The 24787-nt window shown below is 38.2% G+C and overlaps 2 protein-coding genes across 4 annotated transcripts in view; both read right to left on the bottom strand.

The window, feature by feature from the left end:
- vamp3 (vesicle-associated membrane protein 3 (cellubrevin)) overlaps positions 1-23701 on the bottom strand; it is a 33733-nt gene extending 10032 nt beyond the window's left edge. Inside the window, exons 1-2 of one of the 2 annotated variants that reach the window (XM_051675891.1) lie at positions 23698-23701; positions 63-144 (exon numbers count right to left, since the gene is read on the bottom strand). In XM_051675891.1, the coding sequence (XP_051531851.1) occupies positions 63-144; positions 23698-23699 (84 nt within the window). In that variant the 5' untranslated portion in view covers positions 23700-23701. Of the gene's footprint in view, positions 1-62; positions 145-11846; positions 11933-23697 lie in introns of those variants that run through there. The other variant, XM_051675890.1, reaches the window with a different exon arrangement.
- The window catches only part of LOC127427844 (calmodulin-binding transcription activator 1-like), a 474573-nt gene continuing 471184 nt past the window's right edge, over positions 21399-24787 (bottom strand). For both annotated transcript variants that reach the window (XM_051675672.1, XM_051675673.1), the window contains one exon: positions 21399-22070. In XM_051675672.1, the coding sequence (XP_051531632.1) occupies positions 22038-22070 (33 nt within the window). In that variant the 3' untranslated portion in view covers positions 21399-22037. The remainder of the gene's footprint in view (positions 22071-24787) is intronic.

Below are 24787 nucleotides of genomic sequence, written 5' to 3'. Positions count from 1 at the left end.
ATGACAGAAGCAGGGAAATCTCTTTCTGTAGACTGACTAAAGCAGTGTCAAATTTTTCTTACCTCATCCACCTGCGCCTGCGTCTGCTGCAGTCTGCGGTTACTCCCCGACATCCCTGCGGAACCTTCTGCACCTGGGGCGGACCTATGAATCAGAGAGAATGGGCTTACAATGGCTTTATTGAACATTTAAGGGTGAAGTGTGTAATTTCTGCACCACCACTAGAATCATCATCAAACTGAAAATAATGATTGTTTTCAAACACATTTCCCAAACTGTCCAGCAAATTTCCATTGGTCTGACAAACTGATAGTCCGCGCCCAAACTCATGCCATTGAGCCCCTCAAACAAACAGTGCAATGTTTTTAATAGCGCCACACGGAGTTTACATATTAATTTGTGATCACTCTGCATATTAAAATGGGATTGGAGAAAGTATTTTAACATCGAAAATTATTTAGCTCAGATCAAGTGATTAAAATGATCATCTTAAGGCCTTTGCACACCAAAGGCGACACGATTATGAGAGTTGACTCGCTGACAAATGGCCCTTTCACATAGTAAGCGAAATGAATGACCGCCATTAGCACATTCACGCCTTTAGAATAGGCGGTGCTGCAAACTGACAAGCAATTTTACCCCGGTCTGGCAGGTTGTGCAAAACTGATCTGCACCCCATCCATCACGGATGAGAAGAACAACATGTTAACAAATGAGTTCTCTAGCAAGCAGATCAAAAACAGAAAACGTATTTCTTTACAAGCTGCAGCAGTAATAAAGAGTTTGTTGCTGATCTGCGCAACGAGAAAGAAAACATTTGAAACACTTTTAGAAACTATTTCAGTTCTTCGGCAGGACAAGCTGACTTACAGTATTATGATGTATAGACAGTCTGAGGGGTGATTAGAATAGAGAAAAATTGTCAGCATAAAAGTAATCCATAAGACTCCAGTGTTTAAATCCATGTTTTCAGAAGCGATATGATAGGTGTGGGTGAGAAACAGATTAAAATGTAAGTCCATTTTTTACTATAAATTCTCCTATCAGTCAATCTACACTTTCACTTTCTTCTTGTGTCTTTGGTGGTTCACATTCTTCATGCATAACGCCACCTACTGGAAAGGGAGGAGAATTTCTAGCTTAAAAGGACATAAATATTGATCTGTTTGTCACCCACATCTATCATATCGCTTCTGAAAACATGGATTAAAACACGAGTCATGTGGGGGTGTTCAATGATGAGAGAATTTTCATTTTTGGGTGAACTCTATAAAAAAAAAAATAAAAAAAAAATCAAGAAATTAAAAATAAAAATACAGAAAAGCTAAATCAAAAGGAAATGAGTACATTCAGAGCACTAATTACATATATATATATATATATTTTTATAATTTAATTGTAATTTTTTTAAATGCATGCTCTATACTTGGAAGCACATGTAGCTTAACCTGTCCACAGCAAGACGTCACACTGTTAAACTACTTAAGTGTTTAAAAATTCAAAAATAAAATAATAATAATTACAAAACAAATAATAAACAAATATCAAATGAAAGGCAGGGATCTGTAAGATATCAAGAAATACATGAAGTGAACTTTAAATAATATCTTTTAAAAAACAAAAAAAACACTGCCAATTCTGACAGATTTTTTTTATAATCCTGAATAAATCAGACAATGTCATGGTCAGCTATAACTCTGAGTACCCCTTTCTCACTTCCTGCTTATGGTGGATGTAACAGTAGGACACGTAGTCTGGTAAGTTTAATATTTTTTTATATATATATATTAAATAAACCATGTTTAAGTCTCTGCGGTCACAGCTTCAACATGTAAACTCTGTCATTCCCATTGTGATAATTTAGAATTGTGAATAACTCTGGCATTTGAGTTTAGTTTATAGAGGCAGCTTTAACTGAGGAAAAAAAAACAAAATGGCTCCAGAGTACAACACATGCATGGTTAAGATGGAGAAATATTACATTTTATCAACTCAGAATGTGAAAACAGAACAAAAAAAAAATGTATAGACTGTATTTTATAACTTAACTCCTTTACTGAACAGTATTACTAGATAATTGAAGACTTCACACTCATGTTGGATGGCCTAGACTTAATTAAACTTAACTAGACTTAATTAAAACCACACTTTTTAGTGTGACAGAGTTGACATATTACAGTATGATATAAGGTGTGATGTGAATAAATGTGAATTTTCAGAAAACAATTTTTTTTATACAAATCTGCTATCTTAAATGGTTCATCAGCTGAGGCCTTTGTCAACAAATATATCCATTTCAAATTAATTTAGTATTTAAAAATAAAAACTGTTTTGTCCCTTATCTCAAGAATCGGTGGGTAATATTAACTTTTTGGCACTTAAGATCAAAGATGATTATCAAAGTTGATAAAAAGGTAGAGATGCCACAATGTTTATTATATTAGAGATATAAGAGAACTCACGTAAGATTAAATGCAAAGGAAAAAAAATTCAGCAATATGGAATACATTACGAAGACAATCCACGTAAGATCAGAGTTTTTTTTTTTTTAAAGGGGATGCAAGGCAGTGATGCAGCAATATCATTTACATGTTAAGAGAACCCATATGAGAAAAAAGTTTCAGTTTAAGGCATTTGATGCATTACCTGCAAGTTTCTTATTAAACATGATGAAATTTAAATGCTGTAAAAGTCTTTATATCATGCAAGCAATAAAACACAGATCTCACCCAACAAACCCCATCTTCAGTCTGATCCATTATTAGATACTTTACCGATGACAGCTTTTAACGACTATTAAATGTGCACTCGCTAGTTTTTGAAGTATGTTGAAGTAACTTACATTGGCTTACAGTGACACCTAGTGGCCTGAAAGCTGCATCATTCAAACACAATAGTTTTCTGTTACAAGTCCCATTGAATAAATTCACTATGCACAGTAAGCCAGGATTAATTTAGTCCATAAATGAAAGTGTCCAATAACAGGGCTGTTAATGAGACTAAGCAAGTAGAATTTAGCTGGTCATGTGATCCAAACATAGCTGCCCCCATGAGGGCGCCCCTGCACCAGGTAGAATAAAAGAGCTTTTATAAGGTTATGACGACGGGACACTTCATCTCATGAGAGTGCTCATGATTTCATACATATGTTTCAATATTACTATCCATTTCTTCAGTAAAACTTTTTAAAGGTGCGAATGGCTAATTAGGAATCTTTTGGTTTCGATTCAACATTTTAATCATGGTGAGAACACGCAGCAAAATTTCACATTTGATGTGCAAATGCCTGATAAAAAAATCAAGCAGCTGCTCACATTGAATGCGCTTTTGCATCAGCTCCACAGTTTTCAATAGTTTTTCTATGTAAACGTGTGCTAGACTGACGTCTTTAACTGTCACGAAGGAGCGTGTAGATGCCGTGTCAAGTTTAGATGTGTCTTGAGACACAAAAACCTGCAAACAAATCACCAATTTCTCTGGGTTATTCTCATGAAACCTGTCAAGGAAATGTCATATTTAATCCCAAATCAATAATACTAATTTATAAAAAAATACATGAAATTATATTTTGCATAAAGAAAACGAAACCTAGATTTGTGACATTATTTTCAGGACACTTAAGATACATACAAACATACATCAGAAATCTGAAAACACAGAACTGAAAGAACCACAGGGGACTTTACAAGTGGAACTAAAGGAGAGTTCACAACAGCAATTAAACCACAAAACAGGAATATATAAAGAACATTTTCAAAAACAAAGAACAGATGTAAAACACCTTCAATGCGCCACTTACATTGATCATTTGCTTACCAATGACATTCAGACATTTTTAAGTGTGGATTAAGTGGACAAATTCTTTTTGGGTCCTCTGTACCATTCTGTGTCTTTGAACTATCACAGTTCATCACCGAGAATCCAACTTGTGTTTAAAGCACATAATCAAGTGGAAAGCCTCAGAGAAACCGGAGCCAGACTTTAGCTTTAACTCTAATGCAGCACATGAGTTTTAAACCTTGTTGCAATAAAGAGGGAAAAAAGGAGACAGAAATCATCAGGACAATGAGACACAGATGGAAAAGATGACAGTCAGAGAATCTTCAGGTCTCAATATTGACAGAAGAAAACCGCACACATGCCACACTGAGATGTGGAAGGCGTTTGGATCATGTGATCTTGGCAGAAATGCTACTGCTGATAGCCTCTAGCAGTAAGAAGAAATACACAGTATCTTCTGGATAAATATTATCCAAACCTGAACTCTATTTGTAGTCATGCCATATGGACTACTGCCATTGTTCTGCACTCTCAGAATTTCAATGCAGGGCTGGAATAAGAGCTGTATGAAAACATACTTTGACATACTAATCTGCCAATTATTGCTCAACTTTCAGTTCCTACTAAATATGCTTTTTTCCCCCTTTTCTCCCAATTTGGAATGCCCAAATGTGCTCTAAGTCTTCGTGGTAGCATAGTGACTCGCCTCAATCCGGGTGGTGGAGGACTAATCTCAGTCGCCTCTGCTCAGTCGCTATTCTCCGCGGCATCCACGCACAACACACCACGTGCCCCACCGAGAGAGAGAATCACATTATAGCGACCACGAGGAGGTTAACCCAACATGACTCTACCCACCCAGGCAACCGGGCAAACTGGTTGCTTAGGAAGCCTGACTGGAGTAACTCAGCACGCCCTGGATTCAAACTTGCGACTTCAGGTGTGGTCGTCAGCGTCTTTACTTGCTGAGCTACCCAGGACCCCAAGCATCAGCACTCTTAAAATGATTAAGCCTCGAGTATTGAATCAGAATGAGCTTTAATGCCAACCATGCTTCCACATACAAGGAATTTTTCTTGGTGACAGAAGCTTCCAGTGCACAAACAATACAACAAGACAGAGATAATAAAAAAATAATAAAAAAAATAGAGCAAACAGAAATATAAGTTTATATAGAAATACACAATAAGACAAAAATATACATATAGTATTTACAAATACACAAATACTGTTATATTCAGTGCAAGGGAATGTAATGCAGAAGAGGTAGGATATGTTAAATAATATAATGGACTAGGCTGTGTATTGCACTTAATTATAGTAAAGTATTTACTGTTCATGAGATGGATAGCCTGAGGGAAAAAACTGTTCTTGTGCCTGATGGTTCTGGTGCTCAGTGCTCTGTAGTGCCTGCCAGAAGGCAACAGTTCAAAAAGGTAATGGGCAGGGTGAGTGGAGTCCAGAGTGATTTTTCCAGCCTTTTTCCTCACTCTGGAAGTGTACAGTTCTTGAAGGGAGGGCAGGGGGCAACCAATAATCTCAGCAGTCCGAACTGTCCTTTGTAGTCTTCTGATGTCCGATTTCGTAGCTGAACCAAACCAGACAGTTATTGAAGTGCAGAGGACCGACTCAATGACTGCTGAGTAGAACTGGATTAGCAGCGCCTGTGGCAGGTTGAACTTCCTCAACTGGCAAAGGAAGTGCAACCTCTGCTAGGCCTTTTTCACAATGTAGGTCTCCCACTTCAGGTCCTACAGAGCGATGGGTCTGTAGTCATTAAGTCCTTTGATCTTGGGTTTCTTTGGGACAGTGATGATAGTGGAGTGTTTGAAGCAGCAGGGAACTTCACACTACTCCAGTGATCTGTTGATGATCTCTGTGAAGATGGGGGCCACCTGGTCAGCACAGGATTTTAGACAAGTGGGTGAAACACCTTCTGGGCCCTGTGCTTTCCTTGTTTTATGTTTCCGGAAGTCCCGGCACACCTCCTCTTCACAGATCTTAAGTGCAGGTTGAGTAGCAGAGAGGGGGTAGGGGGATGCAGGAGGTGTTGGTGTTTGTGTGAAGTGAAGGTCAGAGCAGGTGTGGGGTGTGAGACTGGGCTTTTTAAATCTACAGTAAAACACATTCAAGTCGTCAGCCAGTTGTTGGTTCCCTACAGTGTTGGAGGATGGTGTCTTGAAGTTAGTAATGTCTTTCAGGCCTCTCCACACTGATGCATGGTCGTTAACTGAAAACTTGTTTTTCAGCTTCTCAGAGTAGCTTCTATTAGCCACTCTAATCTCCTTTGTCAGTGTGTTTTTGGCCTGATTATACAAGATTTTATCCCCACTTCTGTAAGCATCCTCTTTGGCATGACAAAGCTGTCCGAGTTTTCCTGTAAACCATGGTTTGTCGTTGTTGAACGTTACATAAGTCCTAGTAGGAATGTACATATCCTCACTGAAACTGATGTCACAGTATATATGAGCTCGTCCAGATTGGTGTCTACAGCTTCAAAAACACTCCACTCAGTGCAGCCAAAGCAGGCTTATAGTTCCAGCTCTGCTTCATTGGTCCATCTTTTTACAGTCTTCACTACAAATTTAGCTGATATAAGTTTCTGCCTGTAGGTCGAAAGATGATGAACCAGACAGTGATCGGAGAGTCCCAAAGCTGCTCACACTGACTACCACCACTGGAGTTGCGAGTTCAAATCCAGAGTGTAATGAGTGACTCCAGCCAGGTCTCCTAAGCAACCAAATTGGCCTGGTTGCTAGGGAGAGTAGAGTCACATGGGGTAACCTCCTCATGGTCGCTATAATGTGGTTCGCTCTCGGTGGGGCACGTGGTGAGTTGTGCGTGGTTGCCGCGGAAGATAGCGTGAAGCCTCCACATATGCCATGTCTCCGCAGTAACGCGCTCAACAAGCCACGTGATAAGATGCGTGGATTGACGGTCTCAGATGCAGATTCGTCCTCCACAACCCGGATTGAGGAGAGTCACTACACCACGAGGACTTAAAGCACATTGGGAATTGGGCATTCCAAATTGGGGAGAAAAAAAAAAGCTGCTCTAGGGACAGAGCGATATACATCCTTTAATCTTGTGTAGCAGTGATCCAGTATATCTCTGTCTCTGTTGGGGCATATAATGTGCTATCTGTGTTTTGGCAGTGCCCGGGTGAGGTTAGCTTTGTTGAAATTGCAGAAAATAATAAGTGAGTCCGGGTGTTGTTGCTCCGTGTCTGTGATCTGATCAGCCAGCTGTTGCAGCGCTGCATTCATGCACGCGTGTGGAGAAATATAAACACTCACCAGAATAAATTAGGAAAACTCCCGCAGCGAGTAGAAAGGCTTACAGTTGATAGAGCGCTTCCAACTTAGGACAGAACATATTCATTAACGTTGTTACATCTGTACACCAACTTTCATTGACGTAAAAGCACGTTCTACCTCCTCTCGTTTTCCCTGTTAACTCCGCAATGCGATCCGCTCTGAACAGCTGGAAGCCCGGCAGATGTAATGCACTGTCCGGAATGGCTTCACTCAGCCAGGCTTCTGTGAAGCACAAGGCAGCAGAGTTTGAAAAGTCCTTGTTTGTACGGGTGAGGAGATGTAGTTCATCTGTTTTGTTAGGGAGAGAGCAGAGACGGAGATTTGCTAGATGAATACTCGGCAGCACTGTTCGAAAGCCGCGCTTGACCAGCATGCCGGCTTGCTTCCCTTGTAAGCGCACTATGAGATGCAGAAACTACCCAGCTGTGCCTCTGACTAAAATGTCCAGCAAAATGTCTGAATAGTCAAAAACAGGGAAAAGACTGTCTGGTATGTGCTGCCGAATGTTCAGAATGTCCGTCCCTGGTCAAACTGATTGGAAAAAAAATACTAAACACAGGACAAACAAACAGAAACAACAGAATTGGAGAGCTCCATCACACAAATGTCAGGCAACCATTTTTAACAGCCCAATCGTGTGGTCATAATTAAAGATTAGTGATGGACCAACAGGCTATGCCAAATATCAGTCTGGATGATAAACATTCTATTCTATTCCATTCCATTTCACAGTTTTATCTAGAAGCTTAAATTATGTCTAGCCGTAAAAGCGCACAACCATCCAGGGCATCCATTCAGAACCCAATCATTTTCACGACTTTCGGTTTCGTTTCATTCTTTCACCGAAGAAGATGGAACACTGACTCTTACGAGTCGGTTCTTTTGAATCTACAGCGCAAAACATACAGCGTGACCAGTGTAGTTCGATTCCCGAACAAATGACTCTGAGCCGGTTCTTTTGACTCTACACCGCGAAATATCCAACGCAACAAGTGTAGTCCAATTCACAAACAAATTACAATTTTTTTTTAACTGATTCTTTTGAATCTACAGTGCAAAACATCCAGCGCTTCCTATGCAATGAAAGAGTTTTATCATCCTTTTAAATATCTGTTATGTTAAAATATGAAATCATTTCATCTACTTGCAAACAGGCTGGTGAGGTCCGTAAATCCAAGAAGAATTGTATTTCTTAATTCTAAATAGTTCTTCCTCAAAAGTACTAAAAGAATCATTAATAGAACCATTAAGGAGCCAGAACCCAAACCGGAAACATTAAATTCCTTCCGATTCAGTCGATTCAAGCCAGAAGACAGCTGCTTGCCATAGCTAACCTACGTAAACCATTAAGCACAAGAAGTTCCACTGCAATGCGGCATGGTTATTAATGGGCAGCACATGCCAAAAATCTATCAACTTTTCTTCTGATGCTGGTTATATGATTGAACTACTGCAGTCTTCACGTATTTATCAACATATGACAAAGCTGGAGAGAAATCCAACCACAGGATGACTACAGCTCTGCTCAGATTTATTTATGCACACATGGACTGATCTGTATCTGTGCTTCAGGAAGGGACAAACCCATTCAAAAGACTTTAAAACAAAAGATGGGTGTGACCCAAATACAGCTCACGGTTTCAAATGAGGTCGCAGACAAGATGGCTGTCTCTCAAAACCTTGTGAGCTGCCTAGACACCATTTCTGGGCATCATGTGTATAAGTAAAACCTATTAAGAAGCCTGGCCACAGTAGACACCATTTTTGAGCACCACAGGCACTCCGATTGTACCTACTGATGTTGTCTAATTAGGCAGCTTACTTGGTTTTGAAACACAGAAATCCCATGCATCTCAGCTGTGTGGCTTTCAGTAAATCCAAACTGTCAAACAGATCAATCTTGTGAAAAAAAAGTCAATATTTTATAACAACAGCATGTGTATGCTTAACAGATCAACAGTTCATGAACATTCAAATTTATATGAAATTATATGAATCAAAGTTTCATAACATTTCGAAGTATTTGAACACATTAACAAATGATCTGTCAATCATATATATATATATATATATATATATATATATATATATATATATATACACACACACACACACACACACACACAGGTTGCCAAAAGTTTGGAATAATATACAGATTTTGCTGTTTCGGAAGGAAATTGGTACATTAATTGACCAAAGTGTCATTCAACAGATCATAAAGTATAGTCAGGACATTACTGATGTAAAAAACAGCACCATCACTATTAAAAAAGTCATTTTTGATCAAATCTAGACAGGCCCCATTTCCAGCAGCCATCACTCCAACACCTTATCCTTGAGTAATCATGCTAAATTACTAATTTGGTACTAGAAAATCACTTGCCATTATATCAAACACTGCTGAAAGCTATTTGGTTCATTAAATGAAGTTTAACATTGTCTTTGTGTTTGTTTTTGAGTTGCCACAGTATGCAATAGACTGGCATGTCTTAAGGTCAATATTAGGTCAGAAATGGCAAAAAAGAAACAGCTTTCTCTAGAAACTCATCAGTCAATCATTGTTTTGAGGAATGAAGGCTATACAACGCTTGAAATTGCCAAAACAAACTGAAGATTTCATACAAAGGTGTACACTACAGTCTTCAAAGACAAAGGACAACTGGCTCTAACAAGGACAGAAAGAGATGTGGCAGGCCACATGTACAACTAAACAAGACAAGTACATCAGAGTCTCTAGTCTGAGAAATAAACACCTTACATGTCCTCAGCTGACAGCTTCATTGAATTCTACCCGCTCAACACCAGTTTCATGTACAACAGTAAAGAGAAGACTCAGAAGTGCAGGCTTTATGGGAAGAATTGCAAAGAAAAAGCCACTTTTAAAACAGAAAAACAAAAAGAAAAGGTTGGAGTGGGCAAAGAAACAGACATTGGACAAAAGATAATTGGAAAAGAGTGTTATGTTATTGATTGGACATGATTTGGAGAGGCACACACCTGTCTATATAAGGTCTCACAGCTGAAAATGCATATCAGAGCAAAAACCAAGCCATGCGGCCAAAGGAACTGCCTGCAGAGCTCAGAGACAGGATTGTGTCGAGGCACAGATCTGGGGAAGGCTACAAAAAAAAATTCGGCTGCATTAAAGGTTCCCAAGAGCACAGTGGCCTCCATAATTCTTAAATAGTAATAGTTTGGGACAACCTGTGAGAAACAAGATTCTCTGGTCTGATGAAACGAAGACTGAACTGTTTGGCCTCAATTCCAAGCGTCATGTCTGGAGGAAACCAGGCAACGCTCATCACCTTTGCAATACCATCCCAACGGTGAAGCATGGTGGTGGCAGCATCATGCTGTGGGAGTGTTTTTCAGCGACCTCAGACTAGGCCAAATGTTCACCTTCCAACAGGACAATGACCCTAAGAACACAGCCAAGACAACGCAAGAGTGGCTTAGGGACAACTCTGTGAAGGTCCTTGAGTGGCCCAGCCAGAGCCCAGACTTGAACCCAATCGAACATCTCTGGAGAGACCTGAAAATGGCTGTCCACCAACGGTCCCCATCCAATCAGACAGAGCCTGAGAGGATCTGCTGAGAAGAATGGCAGAAAATCCCCAACTCCAGGTGTGCAAAGCTTGTCGCATAATACCCAAAAAGATTTCAGGCTGTAATCGCTGCCAAAAGTGCTTCAACTGAGTTAAGGGTCTGAATACTTATGTCAATGTGATATTTCAGTTTTTTCTTTTTAATAAATTTGCAAAGTTATGAAAAATCTGGTTTTTGCTTTGTCATTATGGGGTATGGAGTGTAGATTGATGTGACATTTTTATTTTTTAAGCATTTTAGCACAGGGCTGCAACATAAAACTTAAAAAAAAATGAAGGGGTCTGTGTGTTTATGTTGTTAAAGTTTCACCTCACAATAACTGAACTGGAATCAGACTTTTGATATGGAAGGAAATTATCTTCATATTGCTAAAGATCCTCAATCAAATCAGTGGGGTAGCCCTGTTAGTTACATCAAAGTCCAATTTAACTTATTATATTTGTAATATTGAACAAAGTAAAAATAATAATAATAATAATCGTGTTGACAAAAGTTCTAAAACGTGAAATGAGTACATTGTAACTGAAAAAGAATCAGTCTAAGTCATGTTTAATCAATCATTAAGTTATAACTGCAATGTCTTTTTAAGTCAATTTTAATGTTTCATATTATACTTTTAGAAAATAGTTTCTCCCCCCAACGTCAACGTAAATTAACTATATAGTCATTTTAATAACTATATACCCATTTTAATAATTTAAGAAAAACGAAATATGAGAATAAAAAGGCTATAATATATGTCGTTTGACGAGGTTTAAATTTCCCACGAACTTTATATTTTATCAGTCAGAAACAAACGATTAGCCGTTAGCATATAGCCAAAGCCAAACAACATTTACAACACTCGTTAAAACACTTAAAAGAACAATAACATTTGTTGAAATTAACTAACTGTATCTTTTACACTTTTAAAAATAAGAGACTAGAACAGAAGTATAAAAGCGAATAAAATCTATGCTAATATGCTAACCTGTTGCTGTAGCCGCATTCACACCCATAAAAACCCCCACAAACTTTCAAACTGACACCAATTGATTCACAAACTGAAACGAACTCTTTTTTTTATTCTCACACAAACACGACTAAACATTTCTGTTATGAAACCATTCAGTTCGTGAGTGATATTTGTGTAATTTTACTTACATGGTTGTTGACTCGATGTTTGTGAGTGTGAAGGCCCCACGGATACAGCTGTAGCTAGTGTGTGTGTGTGTGTGTGTGTGTGTGTGTGTGTGTGTGAGAGAGAGAGAGAGAGAGAGAGAGAGAGAGAGAGAGAGAGAGAGAGAGAGAGAGAGAGAGAGAGAGAGAGAGAGAGAGACCAATGTAAACACATTTTGTGATTTTATCATCTTAATGAAATTGAAGACTCAATTAATAATAATCAATTCTGGGGAAAAATGGAACAGTCTGAATAAACAACACAGCCAGGACATAGCCATACAAAATTGAGAATTACGGAAAGGCTATTTTAAAAACGTATTCAAAGAAATGTCTCCAGAAAATCTCACACCTGACCAGAAAAACATGCAAAATAAGCTGTCAATTGGAATCTACAATAAAAAATAACCAAAACCCTTTAGACTATCAGATTAGCAGAGAAGAATTGACAGAATTGACGTTTACTTAAGAAACTAAAACCCAGAAAGGCATGTGGTTTAGACAACATTAGAACAGAAATGCAGGAGACCTTGTTTAAACTGTTCAATCTGGTTCTGCAAACTGACTACTTTCCTGATACCTGGAGTATGGGCTTAATACACCCACTATATAAGAGTGGAGACAAATTTGACCCCAATAACTACTGATGCATTTGTGAGAGCAGTAATCTCTGGAAGACTTTCTGTTGTATCCTGAACGCCCGGACACAGGCCTTCCTTACCAAACACGATGTATTGAGTAAGAGTCAGGTTGGATTCCTACCCAACCATCGCACCACCGACCACATTCACACGCTACACACGTTAGTCAACCAGCACGTTCATCAAAAAAGCAAAGGCAAAATTTATGCATGTTTTGTTGATTTAAAAAAAGCATTTGATTCCATTTGGCATGATGGTCTATATTATAACATTCTACAATCCGGCACTGGGGGTAAAATGTATGACACTATCAAATCTATGTATTCAGACAACAGGTGCAGAGTTAAAATTGGCAATAAAAGAACAGAATTCTTCACTCAAGGGCGTGGAGTGAGACAGGGCTGCAGTTTGAGTCCAACTCTGTTCAACTTTTACGTTAATGTGTTAGCAGTGCTACTGGAACAATCTGCAACACCTGGTCTTATTCTAAATAATTCTGAAGTTAAATTTCTTCTCTATGCAGATGATCTGGTGCAGCTGTTAGCTACTGCACAAGGGCTACAGCAGCACCTGGACCTGCTGGAGAACTACTGTCAGAACAGGGCCCTGACAGTCAATTTGAAAAAAACTAAAATTATGATCTTCCAGAAAAAAAGACAGATTACAGGAAACCAGATACACATTCACTCTGGGAAACACTGCATTAGAACACACCCTACACTACGACTACCTTGGTCTAAAAATTAGTGCTTCAGGGGGTTTTGGTCTGGCAGTGAATGCACTAAAAGAGAAAGCTAGAAGAGTATTCTATGCTATTAAGGGCAAAATTACCCAAATAGTCATTCCTGTAACAATTTGGAGTAAAATGTCTGATAGTATTGTTATGCCTATTGCTCTGTATGGATGTGAGGTTTGGGGTCCACTCTGTCTGGCAGATTACTCTAGATGGGACAAACACCCCATAGAATCCCTGCAAGCAGAATTCTGTAGAAACATTCTAAGAGTTCAGAGAAGACTTTAATCTTTTGATGGACTCAGTCCTTGATCATAGTGAAACAAAAGTGTGTAAGCCCCCTAGAGCAACACTGACGCTTCACAGGATGTGTAAAAATCTTGGTCTTACAGAAATTTGGAGACTTTTGAACCCATCCGGTAGGGACTATACATTTTTTTTCATCAGTCCATAAGATTTATTCTAGAATAGATTTTTTTATATCCAAATCCCTCATTTCATCTGTTGTTGATTGCTCAGTTGGAAATATCTTCGTCTCAGATCATGCTCTGGTGAGTTTAGAGATGTTGCCATATACAGAGAAAAAGAAATCATATAGTTGGGGCCTTAATGTGTCCCTTTTGCAAAATCCTGATTTCCAACAAATGTTAAAGACTGAAATCAGCGTTTATATGGAGACCAACTGGTCCTCAGTATCCTCTGTGGGCGTGACTTGGGAGGCACTTAAGGCGGTTCTTAGGGGTCGGATCATACAGTATGCCTCATTCATTAAAAAATCCAAAGCACAAGAACTTGTGGAGTTCGAAGGAAATTTTAAAAGTGCCGAGGCAGAGCTGAAGTGCCATATGTCTGAGAGTTTGGTAGGGGGAGGGGATATAGTGGGGGTTTAATATTTAAAGTGTTTGATTCATTATATATATGTTGTTGTATTTTTTGTTTTAATTTATGAATCAATAAAAATGTTAATAATAAAAAAAAAAAAAAAAAAAAAAGAGTACAGAGAAGAACACCTACTAATGCATGCCAGTCCGAAATACCCCCTAATTATACATATTGAAAAATGATTTTGGACCCCTAAATTCAAGTTCCCCTTACACACTGCAAAATGAAGCCCTTAAAACCCAAGAGCTGAAGCCTAAAACCAGTCCTCTTTGAAACTCACAAACCCACTAACAACTAACAAACACCAGTTTCAGACCAGCATTGCTGAACAAAACCAAATCACAATAAACCAAATCATAAAAGAAAGCAAAAATTCATGTTTGGACCATTGGGAAAATGAAAGTAAAAACCAAAGCAAATTGGAATGTTATCGGACCCTAAACAGAATGTATAATCTGGCAGAATATCTCCACACAGTAAGGGGGGGGGTGCAATCATTCATCAGTTGCAGCTAAATTCATTTTTGAAGTGCACATGCCAATTACTGCCTTAATGTACTTCAGTCAGAGTATTTTTATTTTTTTTAGTGTTCATATTGTTGGGGCCTGGGTAGCTCAGTGGTAAAAGATGCTGGCTACCACCCCTGGAGCTAGCTAGCTCGAATCCCAGGGCGTGCTGAGTGACTCCAGCCAGGTCTCCTAAGCAACCAAATTGGCCTGGTTGCTAGGGAGGGTAGAGTCACATGGGGTAACCTGGTCACCATAACACATGGTCGCTATAATGTGGTTTGTTCTCAGTGGGGTGCGTGGTGAGTTGAGCGTGGATGCCGCGGTGGATGGGGTGAAGCCTCCACACGCACTATGTCTCTGTGGCGACGCGCTCAAGAAGCCACGTGATAAGATGCACGGGTTGATGTTCTCAGATGCTGGGATTCGTCCTCCGCCACCCGGATTGAGGTGAATCACTATGCAACCATGAGGACTTAAAAGCGCACTGGGAATTGGGCATTCCAAATTGGGTGAAAAAGGCAACAAAAAAAAAAAGGAAAATAAAAATCATAATATCTTGTTAAATGCTTATTTTATAGTGTATATTGTTATTATAGTTTTTATTTTATTTTATTCATTACCTGGCATTTTTATTGTTATTTGTTACTTTATTATTATTATTATTATTATTATTATTATTTGTCTTGTCATTATCTGTTTTGTAGATTAATGCTTTGGCAATATTGTATGTAAACACAATGAAATGGCATATTAAACAGGGAGAGAGTGTGTGTGTGTGTGTGTGTGTGTGTGTGTGAGAGAGAGAGAGAGAGAGAGAGAGAGTGTGTGTGTGTGTGTGTGTGCGAGAGGGAGAGAGAGAGAGAGAGAGAGAGAGAGAGAGAGAGAGTGAGTGTGTGTGTGTGTGTGCGAGAGAGAGAGAGAGAGAGAGAGAGAGAGAGTGTGTGTGTGTGTGTGCGAGAGGGAGAGAGAGAGAGAGAGAGAGATAGAGAGAGAGTGAGTGTGTGTGTGTGTGTGTGTGTGCGAGAGAGAGAGAGAGAGAGAGAGAGAGAGAGAGAGTGTGTGTGTGTGCGAGAGAGAGAGAGAGAGAGAGAGAGAGTGTGTGTGTGTGCGAGAGAGAGAGAGAGAGAGAGTGTGTGTGTGGAGAGAGAGAGAGAGGAACTACTCTAAAGCTGAAAGCCACACTTTGCATATTTCAAAGTGAAATAACACTAAACAGCATTAACTATAATTTGACACTGATATCTTTTTATTTACTAAGATTTACTTGCCTTTCTTTATTTTCTGTAAATTAATGTAAAATATGGCATCATGGCATTGGAGCCTGTGTGTGCATGTAGTGTTTATTAATGGTTAGACAATGTAAACACATTTTGTGATTTTATCATCTTAATCCTTTGATACTTTAAAACAAGTTTTATCAAGCCAATAAAGCTTTTTGAATTGAATGTTTGCATTTGAAGGTGGACTATAAAAAATATGTGCTTAATACAGCCTATATAAATGTAGTAGACATTTCCATAAATAAACATACCTCAGTATAACTTAATACTAATTTAGTGTATGTACTGTATGTATAGCTTAACACTGAATCCTCTATTTACTGTGTATGAGTGAATATGCAAATATAATACTTATTAATGTTTTAGAAATGTAAATACATTTTATTAAGCCTATAAAGCTTCTTGAATCAAAACAGAGAATTAGAATTTTTGTTTGAACATCTATCTATCTATCTATCTATCTATCTATCTAAGCAGTTCATATAAGTTTTGTTAATGTTTACTTTAAATAAACATATAGCACATATACAAATTAAATATAAGATTTAGTAATGATTTGACAATGTACAGTAAACACTTTTATCAAACCAATAGAGACAAATTATACATCAATCTGAAAGTGACTTGAAAACTGTGCACATATATATTTAATGTTACACATATTATGTGTAATATTTACCATGTAAATGAAGCTTCTTGAGTCTTGAGAGAGAGAACCCGAGATTGTGTGTGCGTGTTTGTGACTGTGAACTACTCTGACTCTTAGCAGAGTAAAATAGATAGTGGATATGACAGTACATATGAACGGTTAAATATATCACTGCACAGACTGTTAAATTTGTGCCAGATGTTTTGTGTTCTAACTGTCTTCTTGCCTGTCAGTTTTGAAGTTATGGGGGGAAAAAAGGCACAGAGCGAGCAACATTTCTCTTTTAAAGATTTTATTTTACAGCAGAAATTATATAAAGCATTCAGAAAACATTTTCCATATTTTAAGGGCAATTCAAAACGTTTTGCATGGCTTCAGCAGCTGAATATATTTTTTAAACATATCCAACAATTCAGTGATGCTCTCACATGCACAGTTACAAAAATTAAAAATAAATAAAAGTAAATAAATAAAACTCACAAGAAGGACAGATAGAGGGAGACGGCCGAGGAAACAGAACATGAGGCAAAAACTCATCGGAGGAAGAGAGGAGGGTACAAGGGCACAAAGCAGGAATGAAAGAGAAAGAGAGATAGAAGGGGAAAACAGAGGTCTAACACTAGCTTCACATGCAGTTTGTTGAAAGCTCATTTGCTCTGTAAGAAATATGAGCTCGTATTTTATCTATTTTTTTTTTCTTATCTTCAATTTAAAATGATGAAAACGTGCATTAGGGCCGGGAAATATGAAATTAATGTCCACAGACTACTGAACTCCTTTCTCTGTGAACCCGTAATTGCATAAGAGGAAGTGAATTAAGCATGTCCCAATGTTTTTGTCTTTTTCTATTTTTTCTTTCTTCGTTTTTTTTGTTTTTTTGTTTTGTTTGATTTATCCATATTCTTTCAACCTAAAGAGCTCAGCTAAAAACAAAGTGTTTATTGCTCTGTATTTGTAAGTGAAAGCTTATAGTCGAGTGGTTTATCGATTCAGTTTAAATCTAACCTGCATTTCCGGAGTTCCAAAGAGTTGTGAAACAGGATTTAGGAGATCGTACAAACTTCCAGCTGCACCAACAGTGTTTTAGTCCCTCATTTAGCTAAACCTTTATGTGTGTGCCCATATTGAAAGTAAACATCATACGTTCAAACCGTATACACACACACACACACACACACACACACACACACACACACACAAACACACGATTATAACGTACCAGGGTTCGAAAAGGGAATTAAACTAGGATGGTGAGCTGTACAAAGTGCATTTTCTCATCTAACACAAAAAGTATGAACCATTCAATGTAGGATGCATGTGTTCTGAGCTGTTTCATAAAAGGATACCTTTTATCCTTATCCACCTTATTCTGAAGGTATATGACACTGAGGTATACTTATCATGCATTCCCTCTCCCATGGGGATATGGAAATACTTAATGAGTGTTAGACGAATGATGATACCTGCTCGGTTTTGGAAAAATAAACAAAAAAACCTCTACAAACATACATGGTCGATCCTGTTACCCGAGTGAATGTCTATTTCTGAAAGCAGTGGTCTGTAACAAAGTGAACATTGTAGTTATGCACAAACGGAAGTATATAATACAAGTGGTTTCTCCTGTTGATTCTGAGCTATTCCTGGAGACTTCACCTAACCTAATCTATCTCCACACTTAAAACCCTTTCCCTGTTTTAGCACCCTGAGTAAAACTACTAGAGGGAGGCAGACTTTTCTGTTCCCTAAGATGAACCCCAAAGAAAAAGTTACTGATCATCCGTGATACATATACCTGGTGATCCATAAACAGCTTAGTGTATAGTGAGTACATTTTCTGTTGATTTTTGAGTTGATCTGTATGCATGTATGAGTTATGATTTCCTGAAGTTTACAGTTGCAATGTTGGAAGAATATAATTTTTATGAAAATGGACATGACGGACCAATCAAATACTTTATGGCCAACTTTCTCAAGGAGTGGTGCTCTACCTCTGTCTAAATCTTTGCGACGGTTTTGTGATGAAATTAAATATTGTGTCCACATTTCCGAGCATGTCCTACTATCCTGGCCAAGTTTATATTCAGCATGGAAATACAAAACAAAATGCAAACCAAATGAAAAATGAAAAAGAAAAAAAAGCAAACCAAAGAAAAACAAAATAATGTGTCATTTCTGAGCACGTCCTACTTTCTGGGCACAGTTCAACAAAACCAAACAAAACCAAACAAAACCAAACAAAACAAAACAAAACAAAACCAAACAAAACAAAACAAAACAAAACAAAACAAAACAAAACAAAACAAAACAAAACAAAACAAAACAAAAAAAAACAAAACAGAAAACAGAAAACAGAAAACAATGAAAACTAATCCACCCCCTCCCACCAAACAAAACAAAACAAAACACAAAACAATGTAAACAAATCCCCCCCCCACAAAAAAAAACAAACAAACAAACAAACAAACAAACATGCCTAGTGAGTGTTTTACTGGGACTATAAAATACTATAAATCTCCTTAACATCATGAAAAACACAATTTTAAGTAAAAAAAAGATGAAATGATAGGTGCCTATACATTGTGTCCACATTCAAGGAGTGAAAAGGGTGTTAGAGGAGGAAACAAATCTGGGCTCTGAGGTGACGTACTTCCAGTTTGGACAGTTTTATCAGCCTATAGTTTTGCATACCATTAAAAATGAGGAATCTGTTAATACTGACCATTTTTAGGAACAACACACTCCTGATATTGGTAGAAGGTTTAGGCACTTTCTATAAGTATACTGACATTGAGACTCTGACATAATGAGGAAAATGTAAACTTAAAAGTAACCACCCAAACCTTTTAACTTAACTATAACATACTATAAAGTTAAAAAAGTACGATCTGATGCAATGTGACAGGGGTAGAAGCTTAAAATACATATGTAATAATTCAGCAAATAAGCACCACATTCTTTCCTATCTTTCTTCTTTTGAACAGATAAAATGTGCTGGTGTAAGTTAAAATGACGCCTCTCATCAGCTCAGTGAGTCTCACATTTCTCAAAGTATTCACGAATGATGTTGCGTTTGGTTTCAAACGCTGACAAAACTATAGAAGAACAAAAATAAAGTTCACATGACTGTGTGACTCAACCTTGGGGTTTCGAATGTTGGTAGCAGCCCCCCAGAAATAATGAAATAAAATAAAGTTATGAATAAAGAGTAGTCTTAGATTCTGATAACAGCCGAAATGTATGTCTTGGTCTTTGAGCTACATTCACAATAACAATAATGACCGATTTATGCCATTTCATAGCATCAACGTTTAATTCCGGTTAAATGATATATTTTAGCGGAAATTGTGCGCTTAAAATAGCTATTTACGAACCTCTAACAAGGTTCAACTTTTACATCATGTTTGAAGATAAGACTCAATTTTAAAAACCTCTGACTCATCCTCATCAATACCATTGTTCATGCTGAATTTTAGGAGATGATAAATTGTGAAAACACTTTCTAGTCATGTTGCACAGGACAAAATTCATATCCTCTGTATCACTGAAACCTCAGCTGTTTAAGTGCGGTAATGGGTTTTGGTTGTTTAATAATAGTTTTTCCAATACCGTGACTTTCTACTACTCAGAAAGTAATATCTTATTTATTTCCTGTTGATGACTGATCACCATTGGCAAAATACTATTTAATACTTGCTAACCCTAAAAGGAAAAATAAATAAATCCAGTTGTGTCCGATGAATTTGTTTGGCTCTTCCCTAAATCTACATTTTTATCGTGATTTTGCAACAATGGCATGCTTTAATCTTCTGCAAACATTTTCAACAAAGTAGTCTTACAGTGAAGCTGTTCAATTACAGACCGTTGCCACTAAAGTTTTTCTTTACATTATGTTCAGTGTCGTAAAGTTTCATGCACATGGCTCCTTCTTTGTGTCCAATATTTACATTATTTACAAACAATACAACCGTACATCTTGGGCGCTGAAAGAAAACTATACAATATATTTTTTGTTCGTCTCTTAATGTGTTCTAATCCAATTCATGAATAAAATAAGATATATTCTTAAATACAATCCTCTTCGGAAAATTTTTCTGGCTATCAATGTTCCGTAACCCATCTGCGATATGTACAGGGACCACTCAATAGTCAAAAATATTTTTTAAGTTTGTGTATAGGGACCCTTCAAAAAGTCAAGAAGTCAAGGCAATGTGTTGCGAAACTCCGCGGAAAAGCTCATCACAGCTTTCCGCAAGTCTTCGAAATCAACAAACCGCTACAATGAAAAAACGCATCACAACACGCACACACACACAAATGGAAGATAACCTTCGTGAATACGTTTGGCGCTGTGGCACAATTGATAATACATATCACAAATTGCATTTTTAATAAGAGGTTATCTAAAACCATAGTACAAAACGAAAAAGGCAAAACCAATGCTAATAAAATAAATAAATGAATGAAATATACAAATAATTGTCGTTATACCATTATACTTTGAAACAAACAGGCAACAAAGGGTTCGGTTTATACGCGCTAGTTTGACGGTGCCACAATATCACCAATATGAATGACTGGAAAAGAAACCAAACAAACTATAAAACACAAAACATTTACGTTAGCATGCAGGAGCGTTTTGCTCAAACACATGCACTGTATTCAATTCAACAAACACGGGACACACAAAGTCAGGCCAGCAAAAAATGACATTAAGAAAAGGACCCATAGAAAATCAAAAACTGTGCACACAAAACAGGTAACCCAAGGAGATTCGGTTTCGATCCCCAAAAGACGTCGCCAAAAGAACCCTAACCCCCACAAAGACAAAAAAGTAAGACACTGATATTTCAAACCCAGCATTTTTGCCCTGACCCCATCTACATTCATATGAGGGCGCTCCCTTTGAATGAACGGACAGCGTTTGTTGAAAACAAAGATTTGTGGAGATGATGGATCAATTTCAAATACTCTGCATGCATATGGTCAATGAAATGAGGCCTTTTTTGGTTTACATTTTATAAATTTTGTTCTTTTTTTTTTTTTTTTAAACTGATTGTATTTCTTTCCTTTCAAAATATAAAAATGTAATCTGAAGCGACTTCCAGCATGATGTATTTCTGGTTTCCTTCGTTCATCTTGCAAGATTATGTACAAGCGTCGTCACAATAAAAAGCCTTTGCTTCTTCGTTCCGTTTTTCATCTAAAAAAAAACCAAATCTATGAAGAGTGCAAAAATGCCATGAAGATAATGTCATATTTCCCCAATAGTCTCGATTAGGTCCCCTGTAGCGAGAAAAATACACAATGCTGTAGCAGAATCAGTCACACTGCTGACAGAGTTCAGCCGTCGCATTTTCCACGCTCTTCTTTTCGGCTTCAGAAATATTTTTTGCCTTTTTTGTAAATTGTCTCTTGTAAAAACAATGAAGAGGAAGAGTCTGTTTGTAGATGTTACACTGCGACGGGGCTCTCTGCTGTGCTCTCATGTTCCTTGGCCTTTCTCAATTCTTTCACCCTGAAAATTGAAAAAACAGAGTATATCAGAGTTAGCCTGAGGGTTCAGTTGGCATTTATAAGCATTCTGGGCCCTCAGAGAGCATTAGCCAAAACAACTGTCAGTTTCATTACTGTCTCCTCAGTATTTTGAGTCTAGATCAGACAGGGAACCATCAAATGTACTGACCCTAAATGACCTTGACACCAGTTCAGTCATGACAACTCTGAATAAATTTAAGGTATTATAATGGATATGACAAGTTGGTAAGTTTGGCCTTGACAGACAAGATCAACGAAGACTTGCACAATTTCACATACATTCAATTGCTTTAAAGCAAATTAGACATTGGGGAGGAGGAGGGTTCCACAGAGAAAACTCTCGCAGCGTGCGAGACTGGGTGTCTGCAAATAACTGAGCAATTTAAGGGCCCTATTTTAAGAGCGCTATGCCTTAAGCGCAGCGCTATGTGATATGTCATAGGTGCAAAGTAAGTGGGCATGGCCATGAAGTTTTGATATTTTTGTGGTAAGTCTAGGCACACGTGGGTTGGAGAAACCACATGCGCAAAGCGCTGATAGGCCGGGTCAAGTGCATTTGAATTCTGAGGTTCTTCTCCGGTTATTGCACCGCCTGCATCGTATTACATATTTCATTTCCTGTCAAGCCACGTCAATATAAATGAGGACAGCCCATTCATAAGAATTTGGTAGTGTAAATGGGCTGTATGCAATGCATCCCCTGCTCTATTTGTCGCCTGTGCTGCTGACCGTGATGAATGTGTCGTATGTTCTCTGTCATGGGTCTCTGGGACTGTTGGTTCTCGTCCTCACCTGCTTGAAACATGCTTTGCTTCTCTCTCATTGTTCATTGGTTTGTAATGCACATTTGTTAAATTTTCTCTGTTTAATGTTTTATGTATAATTCTGTACAGCGTCTTTGAGCTTTGGAAAGGCGTTATACAAAATAAACGTATTATTATTATTATTATTACTGACCTACTGACACACAAATCATGGCTCGTATTAAAAGTGATTGATAGTGGGGCCTGGGTAGCTCAGCGAGGATTGACACTGACTACTGGAGTTGTGAGTTCAGGGCATGCTGAGTGACTCCAGCCAGGTCTCCTAAGCAACCAAACTGGCCCGTTTACTAGGGAGGGTAGAGTCACATGGGGTAACCTCCTCGTGGTCGCTATAATGTGTGGTTCTCGCTCTCGGTGGGGCGCATGGTGAGTTGTGCGTGGATGCCGTGGAGAATAGCGTGGGCCTCCATACGCGCGGATTGACATCTCAGACACGGAGGCAACCGAGATTCGTCCTCCGCCACCTGGATTGAGGCGAGTCACTATGCCACCACGAGGACTTAGAGCGCAAAAGAAAAAAAAGTGATTGATAGCTCTTTAATACCATCTGCTGGTGGAATCCCCAAACTGCAAATGCAGGAACTGATTGTAGACTTTGCGCTGAGAATAGATTTGGTTCTCAAAAGAAATAGGCACAATGACCTATTTCTCAGGAAAGTAGCAAATTGGGCTTTGCGCCAATTCATTTACATACCATACACCTACAGATAGCGCAAACACTCCCACCTACGCTCACCTGCACTTTGACTGGCACGAAAGTTGTGCTTAGAATTAGCGTAGCACATGGTTGTTGCGCTTAGCATGGTCATGAAATGTTACAGGCCTAAATGTTAGACAAAGAGATAGTATGCAAGTTGATCAGCTTGCACCATACGAACCGATTGGCTAACAGATTGCATGTTCAGAGTACCTATCAGTTTGCGCCAGGTAGAGTTTCATGACTGAACTTAAATCATTTTTTAAAAGTTACTGCAAAATTGGCTCAGAAACGTGAAGTTAGTTAGGAAAGGTCTAGCATAATTTGTTTGCAATGACACTTGGTTTTATATTTTGTCATCTAATCTACAACATTGATAGACTTTTAAGTGTGGCTTAAGTGTCCAAATTTGTTTTTGGGATAACTGTATAAAATAAGTGTTTTAATAGAAATGTGACAGTATCTACTTCATACTGTATATCTATTTATGCAGTCTACAGTCACATTTACAAAGTAAACAATTAAATTATACTGTATATTATGTAATACATAAGGAGGATATTAATAGCAAGAATCCAGGTAAACATCCAATCTTAACACAAAAATTAGAGTGACAATAGATTGCCCTTCAATACATGTACAGTACATCACAGAAATTCCACAATATCCTTAAATTAAATCATATATAAAATACTCATTATCTTTATTAGCACATTATACTAAGTATCCAATACAAACATTTTAAACCCCTCCAAAACTCAAAGTTTTACCCCAGTCCCACCCTTTGCCCCCAAATCCAAGCTTATAGAAGCTGAAAGAGATGTATAAAACAGGCAGCCAGGCATTCAAGACACTTCCTCTTCCTTAAATTCAAGCATAGAAGCAAGGCCTGACAGAAGCAAGGCCTCCATGTCTTTAGCCATCATGCAATGCCAAACGTACTACCCAGCAGTCCTTAGTGTTGTCATAAGCATCCTCATAACAAGAGAGATGGAAAAGACAGAGGGATCAAGAAAAAGAGAGAATGAGAGAGAGCTTTGTTAGTTTTGCATAAATGCATCATCTGTATTTGGAGGTTAGTTGTTGTCTAGTCCTCTCTCTCTCATTTAAGGCTCAGTCAACTTGGGCTCCAGTCAGCCGTCATGCATGCAGGCATAGAGCAATAAAAGAAAAGAG

Source organism: Myxocyprinus asiaticus, chromosome 37 (assembly GCF_019703515.2).
Source record: "Myxocyprinus asiaticus isolate MX2 ecotype Aquarium Trade chromosome 37, UBuf_Myxa_2, whole genome shotgun sequence".
In the NCBI taxonomy this organism is placed as follows: Eukaryota; Metazoa; Chordata; class Actinopteri; order Cypriniformes; family Catostomidae; genus Myxocyprinus; species Myxocyprinus asiaticus.
Note: the sequence above shows the minus strand (reverse complement) of the source record. Positions and strands in the feature narration are given on the sequence as shown.